The sequence below is a fragment of the Sprattus sprattus genome (assembly GCF_963457725.1).
Source record: "Sprattus sprattus genome assembly, chromosome: 12".
Lineage (NCBI taxonomy): Eukaryota > Metazoa > Chordata > Actinopteri > Clupeiformes > Clupeidae > Sprattus > Sprattus sprattus.
The window spans coordinates 6,103,900-6,126,398 of NC_137910.1; the positions used below are offsets into that span (position 1 = coordinate 6,103,900).

Here is a 22,499-nt window from a genome sequence, read left to right on the forward strand (position 1 = left end):
TTTGTATTGTGACCTTGCAATCTTTTTGTGCAATCACATTTGCAGGTTTCTCCTTCATCTTTGGACATTTGTGCTTCTGTGTACTAAGCGGTGCCAACAAATGCACTGAACAATCCATTTAGAGACTTTGACTTAAGCAAATCGTGGTATGTCAACACATCTATGCATGATATGCAAATCACATATACATATCAACATAATATTAACTTAAAGATGTACACATTACATTCTGTGGGTATACTGCTAGCCAGCTCAGCTAAAGCACTTTTGTACCATTCAAATGCATCACACAGAAAACAATACGATGAATGGAAGTCACCTTGATGTTTTTCAATCCCTTTTTCAGAGGTTTAAGACTGATGTGTTCTTCTTTTGCCCCAGATGGAAAAAGGTACAATAAATAACACAATAAGATGTTTTTTGATATTTGTTTCAAAAGCATTTTTTTCTGACATACTCTGACATACTACTGACAGTGCCTCAGTCAAAAAAAGACAGATGCAAATAACAATACAATCACATTCAAACATTCCTTACGTTGTCAATGACAAACACAGAGTTAAGAAATAGTGAGAGTGAAAACAACATTTAGATTAGTACCAAAGTACCACGTTGAATTAATATGTGACATATGACATTCTGCATTGGCACCATAAGGAAACTGTAGACAGAGGTTTGCATTTCAATATGGAGACATGTGCGATGAGTCTTGCGACTTATAAGTAACAACCTGTCAAGGGACATTTGGGTTTGGGTTCAACCCTTGCCAACATGCAGAGAAGTCTGAAGAGGAAAATACCCCTCATCAACCCTCAAGCTGGCCACGTCCCTGCCAGTTGTCGTATACCTTAAGATGTTAAAAGTTTGTATTTTTCGGAAAAGGGTGATGAGACAACAAAATTAAACTTTAAATAGAAATCTATACTGGGTTTGATATTGTAGGACTATATGTATTTTTGAATCAAAGGCAGAGTTACTACATGTAATCATGGATCTGAGCCTTGATTGTGTATACTGGGAGCTTTGTCGTACCAAAACAATTCAAAACCAACAAGAGTTACTAAGATACATAAACTTGGGTCTGCCTATTTTGTTCTGAATGCTATCTTTAATCTAATACATGCATGACAGCAAAATTAAGAACTTTTGGGAGTGCTCAACAAAGATATATGATGCCAATCTGCTGCTAATAGGAGGGGCTTTTTAAAGAGTGCATAAATACTTTCAGCCTAATGCACCATTGCAATTTTATTCAGAAACATGCAGTGCCCATGCACGACTGAGATACGACCTCTTACAGTTGCCTTACGTTTGTCTCCCCCCCCGCCCTCTGTTTTGCTCCTTGTCGTCAGGTAGCGCCATCTCCTCAGGTTACCCCTTATATACCTTTCCTTATATACCTTTCCTTTTATTCAAAAGAAATAATCCATGCAGTGATATGAATTCATGAGCAAAACACTATGGGAGGACCTATTTCAATTCAGTCCACAGACTGAGAGTGTTCAGCTCCGTGGGTACTTTCAAACACCTCACCCCTTACAGAAAAAAAACAACAATCTAAAAATAATCTGAAACAAACAAACTAACAAATATATGGGAACAGAGGACCAAAACAGAGGAGAACAGATGTCAAGTCCTGACATCATGGCTCCGATCACAGCCCAAGAGGGGGTCAATTTAGCCAGACCTAGGGCAGACTAGCGAGACTCTGAGCTGCCGGATGCTGATGTTGCAGGCCCCATCCCCCCACCCAACATCCCCCCCCCCCCAACTGTCACTCACGACACCTTGCTTCAGTGGTCAGAGACGAAGTTTAAGTCCGTGCTCTGCTGTGAGAGGAAGTCGAAAGTTCCCAAGGTTGGCGTGCTCAGTTCGCTGCTGTCTGCGATGAACAGTTCCGTTTCGCCCCACTTTGCCAAGGGCTCCTCTTGGCTTGTGTGGTGGTCGTTGTTGTTGTTGTTGTTTCCACCGCCACCGCTGCAGTCGCTGAGCGGGGTGCCTGCGGGGTTGCTGTCTGTGCTGGATGGCAGCATGAGGTTCTGCACGGACAAGGACTTCCCCAGGTCACGGTCCTTGGAGGAGGCGCCCCCCTCCCCGGTGGTGGGGCGCAGCAGCAGCTGGTCCAGCGGGTCCACGTCCAGGCTCAGGTGTCTCCTCCAGGAGCCGTCTTCTTTGGGGCTTCGTGGAGGGCGGCTCCTGAGCCTCACGGCATTCCTGGGGTGCTCTGCGTCCTCGCAGCTGCTGCTGCTGTCTGCTTTGGCCTCCGTGGGCGGCCCAGTGACCAGGCACTCCTGAACCGCCCCCCCGCTCTCAGGCACCAGTTCAGGGATCATCCCCACCGCGGGCAGCTGAAGGGTGGTGGGAGAAGCGGCGGGGCAGCCAGGCGTGGTGGTGGGTGTGGGCCTGGCTGCCAGACTGGGGAACTGCGGAGGCCCAGAGAGGCTTCTGGGTGTGAAGATCGGGGGTGGCGAGCCAGGGTAGAGGCTGCTGTCCGGGGAGGAGGGCGAGGGGCCGTGGAGGAGGGGTGAGGGGCTGAGGGAGGACGCGGACGTGGGATAGCCCGGCGGGCCGTTGCCCAGACTCAAGTCGCTAGGAGCCAGGATGAGCTGCAGGCCGTGGGGCAGGTTGGCGCTGTGGGACCGGAGCACCCCTCGGCCGGTCGGGGGAAGCGTGGGGCAGGTGTGCTCCGAGCTCTGGAGGGAGCTGGAGTAGTCGGAGGTGTGATCCAGCTCAAACAGAGGCAGGGAGGCCAGGGTGAGGCCCGAGGAGGAACCCTTCTGCAACGCATGCCTGTAGATGTCCAGCAGTGAGTCCAGCTTCGTCTCAATGGACTGCACCTGTATTAGATTAGATTAGATTAGATTCAACTTTATTGTCATTGCACAGAGTACAAGTACTGAGACAACAAAATGCAGTTTAGCATCCAACCAGAAGTGCAAAATAGCAATAAAAGTGCAGAGTATGTGCATATGTAAAGTGGAATAAGTGAATAAATAAGATATATATATGTGAATAATAAATAAATATGTGAATAATAAAAATAAATAATATTCAAGGAACACACACCGAGAGGAATCATTCATGTGTTCATTCATTATATTCACTATAGTTTGAAACCTGGGGTTTCCACAGTTGTGGAATGTGTGGGTGTGTGTGCGCCAGATGTGTTTGGGGTCTTCAACTCTAAAAAGGCAAAATTCATAGTTATGTGTCATGTTTGAAGTGTTCACATTAAGAGTTTCACTGAGAGGAATCATTCATTTGTTCATTCATTATATTCACTATAGTTTGAAACCTGGGCTTTCCACAGTTGAGTTCCACAGTCACCTCTAAATAATACAACTCAGAACAGAAAAGCTATCGAGCCTGATGTCTGGGGGTGTAACTGTGCCTGTTGCATACATCTTTTCTCTCTGCTCTCTTTCTCCTTGTGTGCATGTGTGTGTGTGTGGTCTTCAATTCTAAATAGGCAAAATTCATAATTATGAGACATGTTTGAAGTGTTCCATCTATACGGGTGAGGAGAGGACATGGGAAAAGAGAAAAGACATTTTAAAGTTTAAATAAAAGGCAGACAAATTAAGCAGGCTAATTAGACTGTACACCTGTCACTGATGCTAGTTGCAGCTTCTTTGTTAGCTATAGTTTATTTATAGTACGCTAATCAACATGCTTTTCTATATCATAGGTGGTCTGCGATGGTGGTCCAGGAGGTAGAGAAGTCGTTTTGTGATCAGAAGGTTGCTAGTTCGATTCCCTGTTGAATCGTCCTTGAGCAAGACACTGAACCGCTAATTGCTCCTGATGTGCAGTGTGCCATCAGTGTTAATGTAAAATGTGTATACATTGTAAGTCGCTTTGGATAAAAGCGTCTGCTAAATGACTAAATGTAAATGTAGTCAGTCAGTTACCTGTCTCTCCACCTTGCACACGCGACCCAGCATACTCATATCCTCGAGCGGGTCTCCTTCTGGGTGGACCTTATCTCTCATCTTCCTATCCACTGGTATCTGCCCTTTACCCAGAATCTGATCCACCCTAAAGGACACAAGGATACAGTTTCAGGGATACTGCCCAGAAGAAGCATGCTCAATCTGCATACTCAAAGTAGTAGTGTCAGATGTTTCCAAAGGGCACCAGTGGGTAACACCTGAATCCAGTTAGCGGAGGACAATCAAAGGGTTAGCGCACTACATCCTGCTACCACAATCCACACTACTACCCAAGCTTACATTCAACGGGCAGAGAGAGAGAGAGAGAGAGAGAAAGAGAGAGAGAGAGAGGGCGAGAGAGAGAGAGAGATGGAGAAATAAAGAGAGAAAGGGTCTCTCAGCATAACAGGAAACTATGGGGAGAGATTAGAAAAAAACGAAACATGTTAATCAGAATCCAGATGTTAACCCTGCCATGCAAGAGCCAACAATTTTTGTATGTTTCATTGTTGTACACAAGCAAACCAAATGCACATGTATTAACACATATGTTTGTTACATATATGTTTTTGTCCCCAAAGAAAGTATGGACCCAACATAAAAAAAAAAGAACTCTGAAATACTTAACAACAGAGTGAGTAACCAACTACTTTGAGTTTGTTAGTGCAAATCTGTCGAATCACATGACACGCATTCAGCTCAGTTCTGATGTCATATTCATCATCGTGCAAGACAACAGGATGTTACATGAAAACTGAACCAGAACCAGAACAACTGAGAAACCATGGCAGAAGATGACAAACCAAAAAAAAAAAAAAAAAAAAACGGGTGACAAACTGACCAAAACCAGCACATCCATACTCACTCTAACAAAAATACACCTGTATGTAAATGGTCCAACATGATATGTTGAAAACAATACATAGCTGTCACTCAGAGAGCATTAGGTTTTAGTAAATATTCCAATGTCTAACGCGAATAGTGAAATCACTAAAACTGTAGTTCTTCATCTCTAGCATGGCATCCTCAGAGGAACCGATCTGTATCTATGTTTGGTGTGAATAGCTACCCCTCAGGGGGGTATCTATGTTTGGTGTGAATAGCTACCCCTCAGGGGGGTATCTATGTTTGGTGTGAATAGCTACCCCTCAGGGGGGTAACTATGTTTGGTGTGAATAGCTACCCCTCAGGGGGGTAACTATGTTTGGTGTGAATAGCTACCCCTCAGGATGAGAATAGGATCAGGGTATCAGAATAGCTATCGAACTTGTATAAAATAAATCTAGAACAACTCAAGAATTCATAAACAGTCGAGAGTGTAATGCAATATGCAGTATTTTTTTGTTTACAGTATAGTTGTTCAGGAGTTTGCCAATATTGACAGGGTCTACTTCTTAAATAATTGCAAATGAATATAGGTGCAATCAGTGACCACCCCTCTCCATTCTCAGGTCTCTCCAGAGGGGTGCAGGGAAGGGGTATGGGGGCCTGGCGGATGCTGACCCAACAGCTGACGGCTTCCTCCGGGCCTGGCTGTAATACAACTGCAAGGAGGGGGAGGAAAGGGTCCTGCTTTTGGCGGCCAGAGTCTGGTGTGGGCCCAAGCCTGAGGCGAGCCTGGATGGGGAACGGCACAATGTGGAGGTCAGTGGTGCTCACAAGAGTCGTCTTGGTACAAGTATAGGAGAACTAGAGGAAGATAATTAGGAGGAGGGAGGAGAGGAGAAGGGTGGAAGGGCACTACACACTGAACAAGGGGCCTGAGCAGTTTTTGGCCTGTCCTCATTTGAGACTTCTTATGGCTTCTCCTTAAGACATAGTTATATTTGGAATAATAAACTTAAAGCCTCAAATCTTACACTAGTTTGAATATTCGAATAGTCCCCGTGGCTGAAAAAACATCTTTTAATGATTCTGAGTAGAATCTTTAAGAGTGTTCTTATGAGGACAAACCAGAGAACGCTTTATAAGTATAGGTTACACCTGCGTCACCTTTAGCAAAATAATGTATAAAGCTAATCCAGTTAAAACAGTTCTCCAGGCAGCTACAGATCAAGCAAGAAGTGAAGAAGGGATCATCAGTTAGGCCAAACAGGTTTAGAGCCTAAACAAGATGCGTAGTACAGAAATACTGACAACCAGCTAAAACTGTGAAACATATAGTATGTCCAGACAGTTCTCAGATGCAACAGGTCAATGTTATTGTTTATTCACCTACACATGGGCGTAGGTTGAGTATGTGTTAGTACTGATTCGGAGTTAATTCATTAATACAGCCCATTTTAAACTCTGATATCGTAGTCACATTCATCAACTTACGAGCAGTCAGTCATCCACGTTTTACTCAAGCAGTTAAAAATGAAGAGAGACAGGGACATAACATGTCCAAATCATTTCTCAATCCAAGGTCTATCAGGAGATAAAAGCTTGAAAATCTGAGTCTCTATTTCACATGTGTGGGTGAAATATTCGTATCTTTGTCGAACGATCTAAAGACGTAATAATAATGAATAATTGTCACAACCTACTGCATCCCCTTTAAGTCGATAACCCAATCAAGTAGCGGGCAGAAAGTGCAGCTCCCAGAAATTCTATACCTAAGCCTTTTTTCTGACCCCTCCACCCCTCCCTCTCCCCCTACTTTCCATCTTATCCCTTCAATAGTAGATTATATAACACACCACACTGGGTCTATCATTTATCCTTAATACTTGGCAAATATGATTACAGTATTCATCATTTATGGATTTTACTGTGATGACATGGATTCCAGTCAGAAAACTCAGTTGTTTAGCTTTTGGTCTCCTTGACAGCCTTGTGTGAGTATTGGGCATGCTATCTAAAGGAGCTCGCTGGGTACGGTGGGCTGTCTGACCCTGGGGCAGAGTACTTCCTCCTGGCCTGGCTGTAATACAAGTGCAGGGAAGGGGAGGAAAAGGTCTTGGGTTTGCTGTAGAGGGTCTGTGAGGGACCTACAATTGTGTCCAGCCTGGGTGAGAGAGTGAAGATATGGAGTGAGACATCGAATACAACACACACGCACACGCGCACACACTAATGAAATGGCACTTACACAAATAAACACACACACACACACACACACACACACACCACATACACACTCTCAGTACACACTCTCAGTGCCCCTTCACTTCCCTTCAAGGTAAATGAGACAGAGAAATACCAGTGAATAATAATATGAATGAAATGAGATTGAAGCAGATTGAAACTTAATACCATAAAGCATGTCATCTACCATATACTTCATATCCCTTCATACAGCTATACTGTATGAGACCAGGCACAACTCACCTGGTCTGCAGGCTTTTGATTCGGCAGAGCATGTCCAGGTGGCCAGCCGAGTACTGCTCAATAACATCCTTCACATCGTAAGGCCTCAATGTCTCCTTAAACTTTTTCTTGGCAACATGAAACTTCATAATTCTAACAGAGACAGAGAGACGAAAAGAGAAAGAGATAGAGAGCAAAAAAGAGCATAAATATTTTGTGTGTATGAAAAGAAAATTATGGAATGACAACATCCACTACTAATAACCTTCCTTTCATTAGAGTCATGTGATTTCGTTTTGTTTTTAATGAAGCTTTCATGGAAGAGTCACTTCCTCTGGGTGCTGATGCTGGATGACATTGATGGTTGCATCTGACAGTTTGTTGTGTGTGCTCACACCACTGGGGAAATGAGGCCTGTTTGTTTTTGTTGCTCTGTGGTTATCATGACAATGGAAACAAATTTAGATCTTTGTAGGTATAAAAATATATATTTTTTGTTGGATTCATTTATTTCCTGTAATATCAAGTTTCTCTAACTTTTTAAGGAATATAATATAAATGTTGTACATTAGTATTACATTACATTAAGTAAGCATTAACATCATTAATGTAGGAAAAAGTAACATTGCAAAAATGTAATTGCATATTTAAATTGTGTTTATTGTATTACACTTAATAAACCTCTAATTTGAATAGGTTAATTCGTTTTAAACAATAAACATGTACAAATTACATTACTTGGATTAGAGTCTAAGGTATCTTTTTTTTATTAGTACTTATCTTCAAAATCTAATTTTGCCAATAGGGGGCGCTAACAAACCAAAAATGCCACCCTATGACTTGAAGTTTACAGACAGCACACTGGTCCATCCTAATGCACTTTCCCACAAACCTGTGCAAACCTCACACAACGTCCTACAACAATGAAACATCAGTCTTGCCTTTGAGAGTCTGGCATCAATTTAAAAAATAAACTATTGAGGAGCCTGACGGCCCAGCCTGCCACAGCCTGCAGGTCTGCTTATTATTTTCTGCTGAGCCACTGCTGTGCTAAATAATATTGACAGTGGTAAATGGACCCGGCCTCGTGAGCGACACCGTCACCTGCGAGAATGTATTTTGTCTGTCCGATGTTGTCCCGACTGGATGCCCAGCGTCAGGTGAGCCCTTTGAGTAAGCAGCACCTGCTGAGAGGGCAAGGCTGTCTGACGCGCGGCTCCACCGCCCCACAGAGTAGCCCCCCCCCCTGCGGGTTGACCGGGTCAGGTCTAGTCTGGCTCCGTCCGCCTATTGCTCCCAGCTCAGTTTTCACTGGGATTATAGTCCGGAAACCCCTTTACCCAAAATTGATCACAGGGACATTTTTAAGGTCCTCTGACAGCTGTGGCCTACTGGTTAGGGTTTTGGGCTGGTAACCGAAGGGTGTCACTATCTCTGCCAGAACATAGTCACTATGTCCCCCGCTGTTGTGTATGACCCCAAATGTAAACACAACAGCACACCACCTCACGGCCTTATCAAACAGAGCCTTGTTTGCTGGACTAACAGGCCGTCTGGGGATAAGGCGGAGTGCATAAGGTGCACAGTGTACCTTCTGTTATGTACACCCTGTCGGTCATAGTATAAAATTACCCATATTTGTTGACAATCCTGCTGACTGTCTGTCAAATACAGGGGAGACTGCCTGAGGTGCAGCTTTGAAAACACAGACAGGGGAGGTGCAGACAGCGACTTCACATCGGGTGAATCCAATGTAAATAGATAGTGTGTCACTAAAAACAGATTCTCCTAGGTTAACACAATATGAAGACTCCTGGTCTCAATATTTATCATGATAACTATTACCATAAACCAGTTTCTAAATCTCACCCCAAGTACATCTTTCAATGCCATGTTGTTGGATAAAAGGGACTGTGGCTTTATTCTTGATTTGAATGTTACCGATAAGTACACAGTGTGTAAAGAAGCTTAATAAAATGCAGGGCCAACTTAGTCTGTTGACCACACGTGTTATTCCACTCAATAGAGTTTTCCTAATGTGGGAATGTGTTTGTATTCGATTGTCCAGTGAATAATCTGGTAGTATTGAATAATCTGGTAGTATTGACTGATTTCCCTGCAATCAGACTGTCTAGTGAATGGAACCAAGAGGTGAGGGTTGTTCATTTGAAGTGAGGTGTTGTCACTCCGTCCATCGTCGTCATGGCAACCACAAGTGTTCATGAGAGGGGGGTGCGAGCTCACCTGACAGCTCTGATGACGCTCTTCAAAGGGGCCGACAGGTCCTCGACGCTCACGTCACAGTGGCAGCCCCGCTCATCCACTACATCATCAGCTCCCATGTTAGTGTCAGCTGAGAGAGAGAGAGAGAGGGAGATAGAGAGAGAGATATATAGAGAGAGAGAGAGAGAGAGAAAGGGACAGAAAGAGAGAGAGAGGCAGAGAGAATGAGAGACAATGCATATAATATAACAATGCACAGAGACAGAGTGAAAGAGGAATCGATAGAAATGATAGAGAAGGAGATGAATGTTACAGAGAGAGAGACCGAGACAGAAAGAAAGAGAAAGAGAGAGACAGACAGCAAGAGAGAGAGAGAGAGAGAGAGAGAGAGAGAGAGAGATTTAGTGACTGGCATAATCACTGAATACCTAGTGGTAGTGTTTGACTCAATGGGAGTACCCTAATGAAGGAACCGTTTCCAACTTCCCACTGATTCGCCTGTACGGCCTAACAAGCCCCTGAGCTCACAGGGAGCCCGAGACAAGACAAGCTCAGCCCCAGACACACACACACACACACACACACACACACACACACACACACACACACACACACACACACACGGCCGGCTCGATCGATAAAACACTGAATCAGCCTAACAAAGCGTTTCAAATAAAACTCTCCCCTGGCTCCCTTCGCGATGACGACCAGCCGTTTATGAGAGACAGTGAGTCGCACACACTTGCTTGCACACACACACACGCTGCACACTCCCAGTGTAATTCATTTCCTGTTCGTATGCGTGTGTCTGTGTGTGTGTGTGTGTGTGTGTGTGTGTGTGTGTCTGTGTGTGTGTGTGTGTGTGTGTGTGTGTGTGTGTGTGTGTGTGTGTGTGTGTGTGTGTGTGTGTGTGTGTGTGTTTACAGAATAAGCTGTGTTATTTCTGAAAGCCTGCCACATACACTGGGAAAGAAGACAGAAGAGGAGACATAAATCATTTGAACAGATCAAAAAAAAAGGAGTGCAAGGAGTTCATCCTCAAATATGAAGATCAGCTCAGCTATGACATAAAATAACTAAGATGCCTGAGGGTAGGAACACACCACATGCATAAACGCACATAGACACCGATCATGCATGCTGAAATACAGGTACACAAGCGCTCTCTGTTTCACACATTCACAGTCATACACATCCATACACATTCCCTGTCGAAGTGTCCTTGAGCAAGACACTGAACCCCTAATTGCTCCTGATGTGCAGTGTGCCATCAGTGTGAATGTAAAATGTGTATACATACTTGTTAGTCGCTTTGGATAAAAGCGTCTGCTAAATGACTAAATGTAAATGTAAAACACACATGCACTCTCCCAAAGACAGGCATCTCCTGAACACTGTGCTTTAACTCCCTGAGGCTGAGCACCTGGGTTCTCTGGTTCTCTGGTCCTCTGCCCACCTACCCACCTGCCCTCCTGCCCGCCCAGCTGCCAGCTGCCAGCGATAACCCAAGCTCTGCTGCCTGCTCGGAGATTTACAGTTAATGGGACAGATATGTTGTAAAGCACAAATAAACGACAGCCCAATGAAATAGCGGCGGAAAGCGCAGCTCCCAGAAATGCTATGTCAAGCCTTTTTTTCTGACCCTTCCACCCCTCCCTCTCCCTACGTTCCATCTTATCCCTTCAATAGTAGATTATATAGGACTCCACACTGGATCTATAGGGCTTCTTGTCGTGCTGTAGGATATAGGGCCTCTGGGGCTGCTGTCAGATGCATCAATCAGGAGCGCCAGCTCAGTGCGGTTGCCACGGAGACATGTGCTCTCAGCCCTGTACACCGCGACTAATGGACGTAAATGCACAATGTTGTGCAGAGACGTGCACAGGAGTGGGCTAAGGTTGCTCGGGCAACTGCCCATTTGCCCTCCTCAACTGAAGTTGCCCCTCCGAAGGAATATATATATATTTGCGATCAGGGGACGGGGGCGTGGCAGCAACGGTTAGTGAGAGTTTAATATGATATTGGCAAAATTTGCAATCAGATGAAGGGGGCGTGGCAGCGGCAGTTAGTGAGAGTTTAAAATTATATTGGCAAAATTTGCGATCAGATGCAAGGGGCGTGGCAGTGGCTGTGATAACAAATAATGTGTTGCCTCTTTTTTCCAGGGCAGAGCAACTGCCCTTAAAAATTCCTGTGCACGTCCCTGATGTTGTGGTACACTCAGCTGAGAACAGCAGCTTCAGCAAACAGTTCTGAGATGAGACATGCACAACTCACTTGAACACTAATGCAAAGAGGCACTTTGCCCCAACCTGCCACTTTTGAAGCATGCGTAATAAGCATCTTGTACTGGTATCATCTCCAAATTAATTTCCATGGCATATGGTCACATGAAGGATATATAATTAAACACACCTGTCATTTCAACTAGCTGCCTAGGCTATGCACTTTACAGTTGGATGAATGTGTAAAGAAAGTTTCACAGTGCAACATCGTCAACTGTACCGCCAAAAGATCATCAGTGCCAACTGTGCTGTTGTTGGGTGTTTCTAAAGTCTTTGCATGCAAGTAGTTTCAGTAGTTTAGCAACCAAAACCAGTTTCCGAGCAAAACTCCTTATACTGCTGCTTTTAAAGTTTTTAAGTCAGTGTCAGTAACCCCCCCCCCCCTTTTAGTAACCCCCACAGTGTGTGAGGACCACATGCCACAGCTCCTGGGTGGAAAGCCTCTCTCTCTGCTGACTCAGCAAGTGCAGTAGTGATATTGCCTCCAGGGTGTGATTAACCTCTGCTTTCTTTCTCCCAGCTGGTCCCAGGCAAGGGCCCCATGTCACACACCCCCCCCCAGCCCGCTGCATTCCTGGGCCACCCCGACTGATCCGGGGCCAGTGGACGTGCGTCATCCTCAATCCCGACCCGGGGACAATCTGAGCCCCCCTGAGAACACTGGCGTCGCCACCTGGGACCTTCCTCGGCTAAACAGCCACAGGAAAGGTTTTCAAAGCTTTCAAAAGTATAGGACCAGCGTTATATCCTCACCGCGGAACAGTATTTTTCATTGGGGAAGTTCGGGAAAAACAGAGATTTCCAATGGATTCCAAGTACTGAAACTCTCCTTGCTGTGCTAAGACCATCTTCACAGGTATAAGGCACAATGAAAACCATCAGGCTGTTATCAAATCATTTATATCAAAGAATAAGGAATGGACCAATTAGGTCTGTTATTGTATTTGTGTGCTATTTTTATTTCGTCTATTGACATCTACAATGAGTCATTTCTGCTGGCATACTCTGTCATACATGGAGTGGATCCTTGTTAATCAGTGGCCCGTGTCGCTTGTTTAGCCATCTAACTTAACTGGCTCAGCAATGCAAAGCCACTTAAAAAAAATATACCTGTACAGTATCATGAACGCATGGTGAATGAAAATGGATTGATACAACCCTCAATGCTGTAGGCACAAAACATCAGCCAATGTGTCAGCAGCATCTTCTGTCTGCCGAACTAGTAAGTAGCTTATTTGTTGTCTTGCTTTGTCTTGTGTTGCACTTGCTTGATGTTTGACTGTGTTAGGACTAGGGATGAGAACCTTTACGATTTTAACGATTCCGGTTCCTTATCGATTCCTGCTTATCGATTCGATTCCTTATCGATTCTCTTATCGATTCTTATTGGGTAAGGGGTGAAAAAAGAGCACAAGCGTTTTTTTTTAACTTAAATGTTCTTTTATATACATTTCTAGAATGCTGCACACACCATAAACAGAATGTTTACATAAATAACCAAAAACTTTTATTAAAAAACAGACATTCTTGCCACTAAATATTAAATTATTTAAATGCATATGTGGTGAGAGTGTCAACTCTAAAGCTATATATTGACATTGCAGAGCACTGTTGATTGCTATTTCACTCATTCACTCATCTATACTGTATACTATACTGTATAGATGAGTGTATGAGTCAATGAGTGAAATAGCAAACAACCCCTATACAACCCTTCCTCTGCTACCTACTGATCTTTCTTTTCCAGAGCAGATACCTCAGGGAATGTCTCATAATTGTTGGAACATTACAATGCATCCAGGTTTAGTTTAAGTTAGTCCAATCTAAACCCCTCCCTCATTGCACTCTTCAGATACACTAAATCTGGCAATAAAATGGCACTAACAAAATCGTTGAATTTTCTGATCTGACATGAAGCCCTTGTTATTGAGTAAAGGACTGTATATTTTCTTGTAGGTTGCTTGGTTGTATGGCTAATCGCCAACTGTTATGCTTAACGCTTCTAACAGCAATGTAGAACCCACTACAAACACAATAACGTACTGAAACATACTTACTTGTATCATTAACACAATGCCTCACATACGTATTTGAACAAAGATGATTCGCAAACTAGGCACTCAGTATATTTAAAACTTAACTATTACTGCCACTGAATTGAAAGAGAAACGTATCCATATCTAGGGAGATGCACGCGTTGCTAGGCAACGCCATTATTAACGGAGTCTTTTGCGCTTCATCCCTGACTACCAAGGTAAACTCCTCAAAATGTTTTATCATAATGGTGTTACTCGTGTGTTATCAGCAAACTTTCTAGAACCAACAGAGGGGAGGCAAGCACTGCCTCTGCCTCAAGCCAACGGCTGAAAATAGAAGATTCTACAGCTAAGCTAGCCTACGTTATGACAATGTCCAACATCGCCCATTCTGTTAAGCAATTCAATAGTTATGGTTAACACGACAACGCAAACGTTTGCTGATAACACACGAGTAACACCGTTATGATAAAACATTTTGAGGAGTTTACCTTGGTAAGTTAGGGATGAAGCGCCGTCGTTAGTTGAGCTGCTGCAGGCATCAAAAACATGACAATCTTGTAATTTAATACCATGTTGTATGCTCAAGTGCTTATTCATAGTAGATGTACCTCCTCCCTTTGACGAAATACATGTTTTACAGACGTTACAAGTGACCATGTTTGCACTTGTTCGAGTGAAATAAAGCCACACTTTAGATCGCTTCTGTCTAGTTGCCATTTCTGCTGCGGTCTGATTTTTTAAAGGAAGAGTTCGCGCATGCGCAAACGGCACAGAGGTCCGTTTACAGACCCGGTTATGAATTTGGCTAACGATTCCAAAGATTCGGCTCATTAGGAACCGGTTCTAAACAAGAACCGGGTTTCGGTTCCCATCCCTAGTTAGGACAGTTGTTGACTAACTAGTTTGTCATAGTGTCAAAGTAAGCACATTTCAAGAGGTTTTTTGCTGGTTATAGCCGCTAGCACCTCGTTAGCGATTAGCAATTGTTCTGTTATTCTCCTTTAACTCACAACCTGTGGTTTCTTACGGGACTTAACGTTACAGCTCTAGCACCTAAAATATCTGTTTTACACTATGCAACAGATTGTGGCTTAACCAATCAGACACCAGAATTACTTCTTTACTTCCTGACTTCCTCTACCGACAGTCTCTATTCATTGATATATGCGTGTTCTTGTACAGTATGTCTGATCTGTACATTTACTGTTACTGATCCTCTGCAGCAGTTGAGCAATCACCCTTCACTTTCTCTTGCTGAAAAGAATTTCTAGTTTATTCTCTCACCCACACCCCTTCAACACCCTCAGAAACCCCAGAGCATGAAGACTTTAAAGTAAGCAGAGGAAACAGTTATTGTGTGTGTGTGTGTGTGTGTGTGTGTGTGTGTGTGTGTGTGTGTGTGTGTGTGTTGCCAGGTGGGGGTGGTAAGGGCCAGCCATGCACCCTCAGCTACTCTGTTTACCACCGAGTCAGGCCAAAAACACACACACACACACACACACACACACACACACTCACAAACACACACACACACACACACACACACACACACACACACACACACACACACACACACACACACACACACACACACACACAGCCTCACTGTCGATAGGAACAAGAGAGGGTTGAGAGTGTCTCCAGAGACCGCAACCTGAACTGTGACTTGCTTGGTTGCACAATTTAGAGTTCGCTTTGAAAAATAGTCCAGCCTGACTTGAAAATCCAGCCGGACAAAATCAATGCATACTGTTTTGATACTGCCATCGCAAGTCTTATAACTGAGACATGAAACCCAGCTTAAGGACGTAGCTGAGGCCAGGGATGATGTGAGTGCCTGTGCAGCAAAATAAATACACACACACACACACGCACATATAAACACATACACACACAAACAGGAAATATGTTCCTACACTTTTTAGACAAACAAACAAAAACTGATATATATATATATATACACAATACATTTTTTACACATCCAACAACAAACACATCAAGTCATTAAAAACAACACACACACACACACACACACACACACACCCCTCTCACCTTCAGGCACGGTGCGTGACTGGCTCTTGAGCCTGAGTGAGGGTCGGAAGCGTGTGCGGTCGTTGAAGCTCCAGCTCTTCTGCACTTTGGCCGGGCTGGCTCCCTCCACGTTCACGTCGGTGCTGGGCGAGCGCCGGTCATTCACCGCCGCCGTCCCCCGGCTCTTGATGCTCTGGCCGCGAGGGCTGGCCATCCGTACACGCTCCTTAAAGCTCAGCTTCTGACTGCACGGTGGCGGAGGAGGGGGGGGAATAAGGCGGGAGAGGGAGAGATTGAGAGAGAGATGGAGAGGAGGAGATAGAGAGGGAGTGGAGGAGATAGAGAGAGGGAGAGAAGGAGAGAGAGGGAGAGGAGGAGAGAGAGAGGGAGTGGAGGAGAGGGATAGATTGAGAGGAGGATAGAAGGATGCAAGTGTCCAGAGATCAGGAGGAGGACAGGGGATAGAGATAGAGAGGTTGGGAAAAATAGAAAAGTAAGGAGAGAGAGAGAGAGGACAAAAAAGACAAATCGTGACTGGGTGTTTACTACTGATCTGAATAGCAAAGGTGCAGAATCATCAAGAGGACATTCACAAATCCTAAGTGTCTATAAAGACTGAAAGAAAGGATTTTAGGTACTGGCCACAACAGTTGCCTCATATCATGTCTGCAAATACCACATGCAGGCTTACAACAAAGCCGATGCATAAAAACATCAGCGGCTAACCTATTCAAACCAATTTCAAATCAACCAGGCAATGCGACCAAGGGCAACCTGGTCAGACAAACCAAACATACTATCCTGACATGACATACAACGTCACCAGAGTCTATGTGATGGTGCCAGATGCTCAAACTGAATGGCAAAGCAGGCAAAATGCTCTGGTAACATCTTTGGGACATTCTGAGTGAAAATGCACAAGGGCCACTGCATTCGCCAGCAGCTGTATAGCTCTACACAGTCTAAGAGGCCCGGAAAGAAGACCTAAACAGGACTGTAGACAGCTGTGATGCATTGTCCAATGCAGTCTTCCTATGCCCCCTCCGCCTGGTTGAGGTTCAAGTGAAAACTATGACAGTTGGGGTTAATATGTACATGCGAATGCAGATGAGTGGATAGGGCTCAGGATTAAATGCATACATCATCAATAATAGACTTTTGGTAGAACTACAGACAGTTGACTGTTCAGATAAACTGATAAATAGATACATAAATAGATTTCTGATTGTGGGCCTAATTCTATTCCATAAGTTTAAATAGAAATTCTTATTAATTTGATAATTGAATATGCATTTCACCCTGATGACATTGGCTGAAGGTGTTCACGGTGAGTACTGGTACCCATGGCCCAGTGTTGGGAGCATGCAGAATTATATGCACATGCAACATGCTTGGTAAGGACTGTGTGAAGCGCTACCATGCTAATGCTCACATTAGCATGACTCAGCTGTGCCTACCAAACTGAAGATATGACTCTGGATATATATTATCAATCTTTATAACACGGGTAGATGGAATTATAACACGGGTAGATGGAATCCACCATTCAAAAAGGGAAATGGTGTCATAGTTATGCTATTTCTATGGTTGAGGCTTGACATCCATTTATTACATTGAATTCAGGAGTAACCTCAGAAGGCTAGCACAGCTTTATAAGTGAAAGCTAGGCAGTGAGTTTGGGATGATGTGTTTATAGTACCTCATAGAAAGGCAATGCTAAAAGAACCCATATTTTAGAAATGCTCTCTCTATTTTCTCTCTAGTTCTATGCCGTGCGTATGGAATGCATGGCATGCAACACACAGACTTTCACTGGTGGTCTTCCACAATCTCTTCTCACTTAATAAACTGATAGACTCACTCCTGTACTGATAGTGGATAGAGAGACAATGTGTACATTTAGACAAGGCCTTCGTAGAATCATTGTCTTGTGGTATGTGTGTGAGAGAGACAGTGAATGCATGCTTGTGTGTGTGTGTGAGTCTGTGTGTGCAGTCAAGGCCTTCGTAGAATCATGTCTTGTGGTATGTGTGTGAGAGAGACAGTGGGTGCATGCTTGTGTGTGTGTGTGAGTCTGTGTGTGTGCAGGACAAATCATATCTTCTGTGACAGTAAACAACATGTTTTTGTAAGTGTACAGTTCGAGTCAAAAGTTTGGACAAATTTTTTCTTTACTTTTATTATTTTTTACATGGAAGATAACACTTCTTTTGTTTAGAACATCATTGCATATGTGTTCTTTCGTAGTTTAAATGTCTTTAGTATTAATCTACAATGTAGAAAATAATAAAAGTAAAGAAAACACACAAAATAAAGGTGTATCCAAACTTTTGACTGGAACTGTATGTGCTATTGGGTCAGTTTGTGTGTGTTGTTGCCAGACGGGCACGATTCAGTCAAAGTCGGAACCATTCCTCTCTAGCAAAACGCGGGATTCATACGAGGAGGAGGAGTGCAAGGACCCGAAACCAGAGCATTCTGGGTAATCTGTCATCGTCCATGCACCTGCAGTTAGTTGAGCATTCCCAGAGGTCAGAGGTCATGTGACAGGAGCAGGAGAAGGGGATGCTGGGTACCTATGTTTCCGTGTGGTATATCTCCGGAAGAGTCTCTGTCTATTACTAAGACCCTTACTAGCAGCAGTAGGGGGATATAAATGGATAGAAGAGAGGAGCACTTTACTTTCACTGAAGCACATGAGGACAAACACAATGTAAGGAGAGAGACATAGACAGTATATATATAGCATGCCACTGGAAACGACTGACATCTCTTTCTGACCTGGCTGTGATCTGACCACATTGAAAAGACACAAGTAAGCGATACAATGAATTAACCGTCAAATATCCACAATATATAAACACATACACACACATATACACACACGAGTCATAACACACCCGAACACACCCACACACTCTTACATAATAAAGTATTTTGAAGGCCATTTCCTTCGGTTCACTTTTTTTCTGTCTCTCTTTCTCCCTCGTATTGTTTTTTTTTCATGTAAACAAGCGTGTGTTCACCACAAGAGATTAGGCCATGCATTGAAAGCGTATTAAAGCTTATATGGGTGCTTGCTTTGTGCTTTTTGCAGCGTGGCAAGTTTGTTTTTTTCCACACAAATGAAATCCCATTCTCTACCACCAAGCAGAACTCAGAGCTGTAAATTAGATTGTTTCAGCTCTCTCCCACTCTATGGTTGTTTTCACTTTTTCATCTGCGAGTTCTACACACAAAAATTCCATTAGGACGCCAGCTACAGTAATTGAAAGAATACATTTGAAAACAGTTGAAGCTTTTTGGGAGCTGGGTCGCAACAGTTTCCAGAACTCTGGTAAAGGGCTTTTCCCTTTATGGAGAGAGAAAATATTTGTGTAATTTAAGTTTGGGGATGCACAGCTTTAAAGAAACATTAGAGTAAGCTCCCTATTTAATGTTGCATTTGCTATCTTTATAGAAAGCTCAGGACACTGAAATCCTCAGCTACGCAAGCATCACAAGGACGGACCACACACAAATACATGCACACACACACACCACACACACACACACACACACACACACACACACACACACACACACACACACACACACACACACACACACACACACACACACACACACACACACACACACACACACACACACACACACTCAACTGAGTGAAAACTAGAGAACAGCCACCTGCTGAATTTCCGTTGTCATTAATTTCCTTCACTCCTCCATTTCTCTCTCTCCCTTTCTGTCTCTCTCTTTCTCTCTTTTCCTCTCTCTTTCTCTCTGTCTGCTCTCTCTGGTGGTGTGCACAGGAACTGCTGAGCTCTGGCCGGTGTTTAATGGCTTGTATAAATAAGAGCTGAATGGAAAAAGCGCATCATGGCTCAGTCATCAGCATGTGCCGGCAGACACAGCACAGGCAGTGACAAACACGGGATACTTGCGCCCAGCACTCAGCAGCTCCCAGCTCTCACACACATCTCACCTGCACCCACAGACATACACACACACACACACACACACACACACACACACACACACACAGTCACACACAGTCACACAGTCACACACACACACACACACACACACACACACACACACACACACACACACAGTCACACAGTCACTCACAGTAACACACACACACACACACACACACACACACACACACACACACACACACGCACACAAACACACACGCTTTCACTTACACTCACAAAGTCACTCACATTCACTCACATTCACTTACACTAACACACATAAACACACACTCACACACACACACACACACACACACACACACACATTCACTAACACTCACACACACATAAGCGCACACACACATACCACACAAACTATACATACAGTACGCAGTTTGAGGTAGCTATGTAAAACCCATTTCAAAGAAGTATCAGTATACAACAGACAATGGATTACACTGACCATAAATCAAACCCAGTGAAAATGTATATGTATCGGATAACAGGAGCACAGGATTTAAACATTACATACAGAAACCAATAAAACACACAGAATCGTGTTTGTAAAGAGGAGGTGAACAAACCTGGTAGTGGTCTCCCCCTGGTCTTTCCTTCAGGTGTTAGTACAGAGAGAAGAGAGAGGTGAAGACCGTTAGCTTAACAAGTTAGCGCAGAACTATCACAACAGAAAGACACAGGTGCTCTTAAAATATATCGAGAGCTTTTCCAGAACTTGATTCTCAATATATTCACCTGTGAACGAGTTAAAAGGAGAAACTAAAAAAACACAACAATTTGAAGTATAAAAACAACACAAAGCAAACACACAAAAAAAAGACCAAACAACACAATCGGCTACTTTTTTTTGGAGCAGCACTGTTCTCAAGGCCACACTCATCAGGCATGTGCAAAAGCAAACAGGGGATGCACACACTAGGCGACTAAGGAAGCACAAGCCAGAAGGACAAGGAGCAGCAGAAGAGATCGAGAATGCAAAGGGTGTATGAAGTTACTAAATGATTATGTGACAGACATTATAGTATACTAAAAGTATACTGCATGATTATTTACTGTGCATGGGGACTAAATGATTATGTGACATTTAAAAATGTTTCTATATATATGCTGTGATGTGAACAATGATAATGTAACGTCATATAAAGAATAGTTTAGTAATGCATGATTATTTACTGTGCATGGGGACCTTTTTAGTAACTGGAGCTGGAATGTGGAATGTGGGTGAGAAAGATGGGAGGATGGGGACCTGGCAGAAGTGAACATGTCATCTGCAGTGTAATGAAGAGTGACAGCTGAGTGACAGCTGAGTGCAACTGCGCCGTGGTCCACCGTGGGTGTGTTTGCAGGTGCTCTGTGAGAGGGAGTGACAGGCAGCTATGCACTTTAAAGCAAGCGGCTCTTCACTGCGGTACAGTAACTAAGCGACTGACAGGTTTGACAATCTCTCTCTCTAACTCCTACGCTCTGTCTATCTCATTTTTCATTCTTTGTGAGTAAACTCACTCCAGCAGTCCTAGGATATGATCTGGAGAGAGAGAGAGAGACTCCTGTTCTGCTTAACAGAGCTTCCCCTGATAAAATCTTTATCGATTAGGCATCCTTAGCTTTTGTGTGTGTGTGTGTGTGTGTGTGTGTGTGTTCACAGCCATGTGACAGCTGGGAGTTGGAGAGCTGTGACACCTCCACCTAACCTGCACCGGTCGGACTACACAAGTCTGGCCAGACCTGGCATGCTTGATGACTGTGAGCCTTTTTTCACGTCACAAAAGGGTGAATTCAGAGAGAGAAAAATAAACAGCGACAGATTGACGGTATCATGATAAATGCGTTCATGGAAGAGGGATTAGAACAGATTAGAGATAGAGGGCCGTTTACAATCAGATCGAGGGGGGGGGGGGGACAGATTGATGAGGGGAGGAGGATAAGGAAATGCCAATTAGGCTCCAGAAATGGAGGGATGGAGAGAGGAGGAGGAGAGGAGGAGTAATAGGGGGCTCAAGAGGAGCACAGACACCAAAGACAACACCAGCTGCCACAGTTGTACCTACTTTACAGTGCTGCAGGTATGCAGCGCCTTCAAATGAGGCTTCCAGGTAGCAATGGAAACCGAGTTCTCATCAGCCGCATAGCTACGCCAAACACACTACGTGCAGAGTATACAGAACAAGGAGGGGAAACGGGGAGGAAGAGGGGAAATGAAAGAAAAGAAAAAATGACAGGAGATAAAAAATAAAAGGGAGGAGAAAAGAAAAGAACAAGGCCGAAAAAAGGGGAAAAAAAAAATTGAGAGTAAAAGAAAGAAAGGGAAAAGAAAGAAACAAAAAAAGGGTAGATTAGTACAAACCAATACAGGTCATAGTGTCGTCTACAGCGCACTGCTGGAATACATGCCTTTGCGGGGGGAGAACGCTTTTATAGTGGCGCCAGGTAGCGTTCAGGTACGTCCTGCTGCTGTTGGTGGAATACAGGCGCCACGCAGCCTGGCGTGGAAGAAACACACACACACGCACGTTCACACACACATTCACACGCACACATTCACGCACACACACACAAAGAAGGGTGCACAAAAGCCATGGGCACGGTGAGGGTATGGCCATAACACAAACAACAAGACACACACATGTACACACTCACTCACACACACACACACACGCGCACATTCACCCAAATATGTAAGCAAGCACCTATAAGGATGTC

General features: G+C 44.0%; 1 protein-coding gene across 1 annotated transcript in view; it reads right to left on the reverse strand.

Annotated features, from left to right (window-relative positions):
• Positions 1-1,793: 1,793 nt before the first annotated feature.
• kcnq5a (potassium voltage-gated channel, KQT-like subfamily, member 5a) overlaps positions 1,794-22,499 on the reverse strand; it is a gene marked incomplete at its 3' end in the record, with an annotated part of 155,628 nt that continues 134,922 nt past the window's right edge. Inside the window, exons 8-16 of the mRNA XM_080849375.1 lie at positions 21,848-21,942; positions 20,366-20,392; positions 15,823-16,046; positions 9,468-9,576; positions 7,245-7,376; positions 6,808-6,921; positions 5,436-5,549; positions 3,912-4,038; positions 1,794-2,837 (exon numbers count right to left, since the gene is read on the reverse strand). Coding sequence (XP_080705501.1) covers positions 1,794-2,837; positions 3,912-4,038; positions 5,436-5,549; positions 6,808-6,921; positions 7,245-7,376; positions 9,468-9,576; positions 15,823-16,046; positions 20,366-20,392; positions 21,848-21,942 — 1,986 coding nt within the window. The remainder of the gene's footprint in view (positions 2,838-3,911; positions 4,039-5,435; positions 5,550-6,807; positions 6,922-7,244; positions 7,377-9,467; positions 9,577-15,822; positions 16,047-20,365; positions 20,393-21,847; positions 21,943-22,499) is intronic.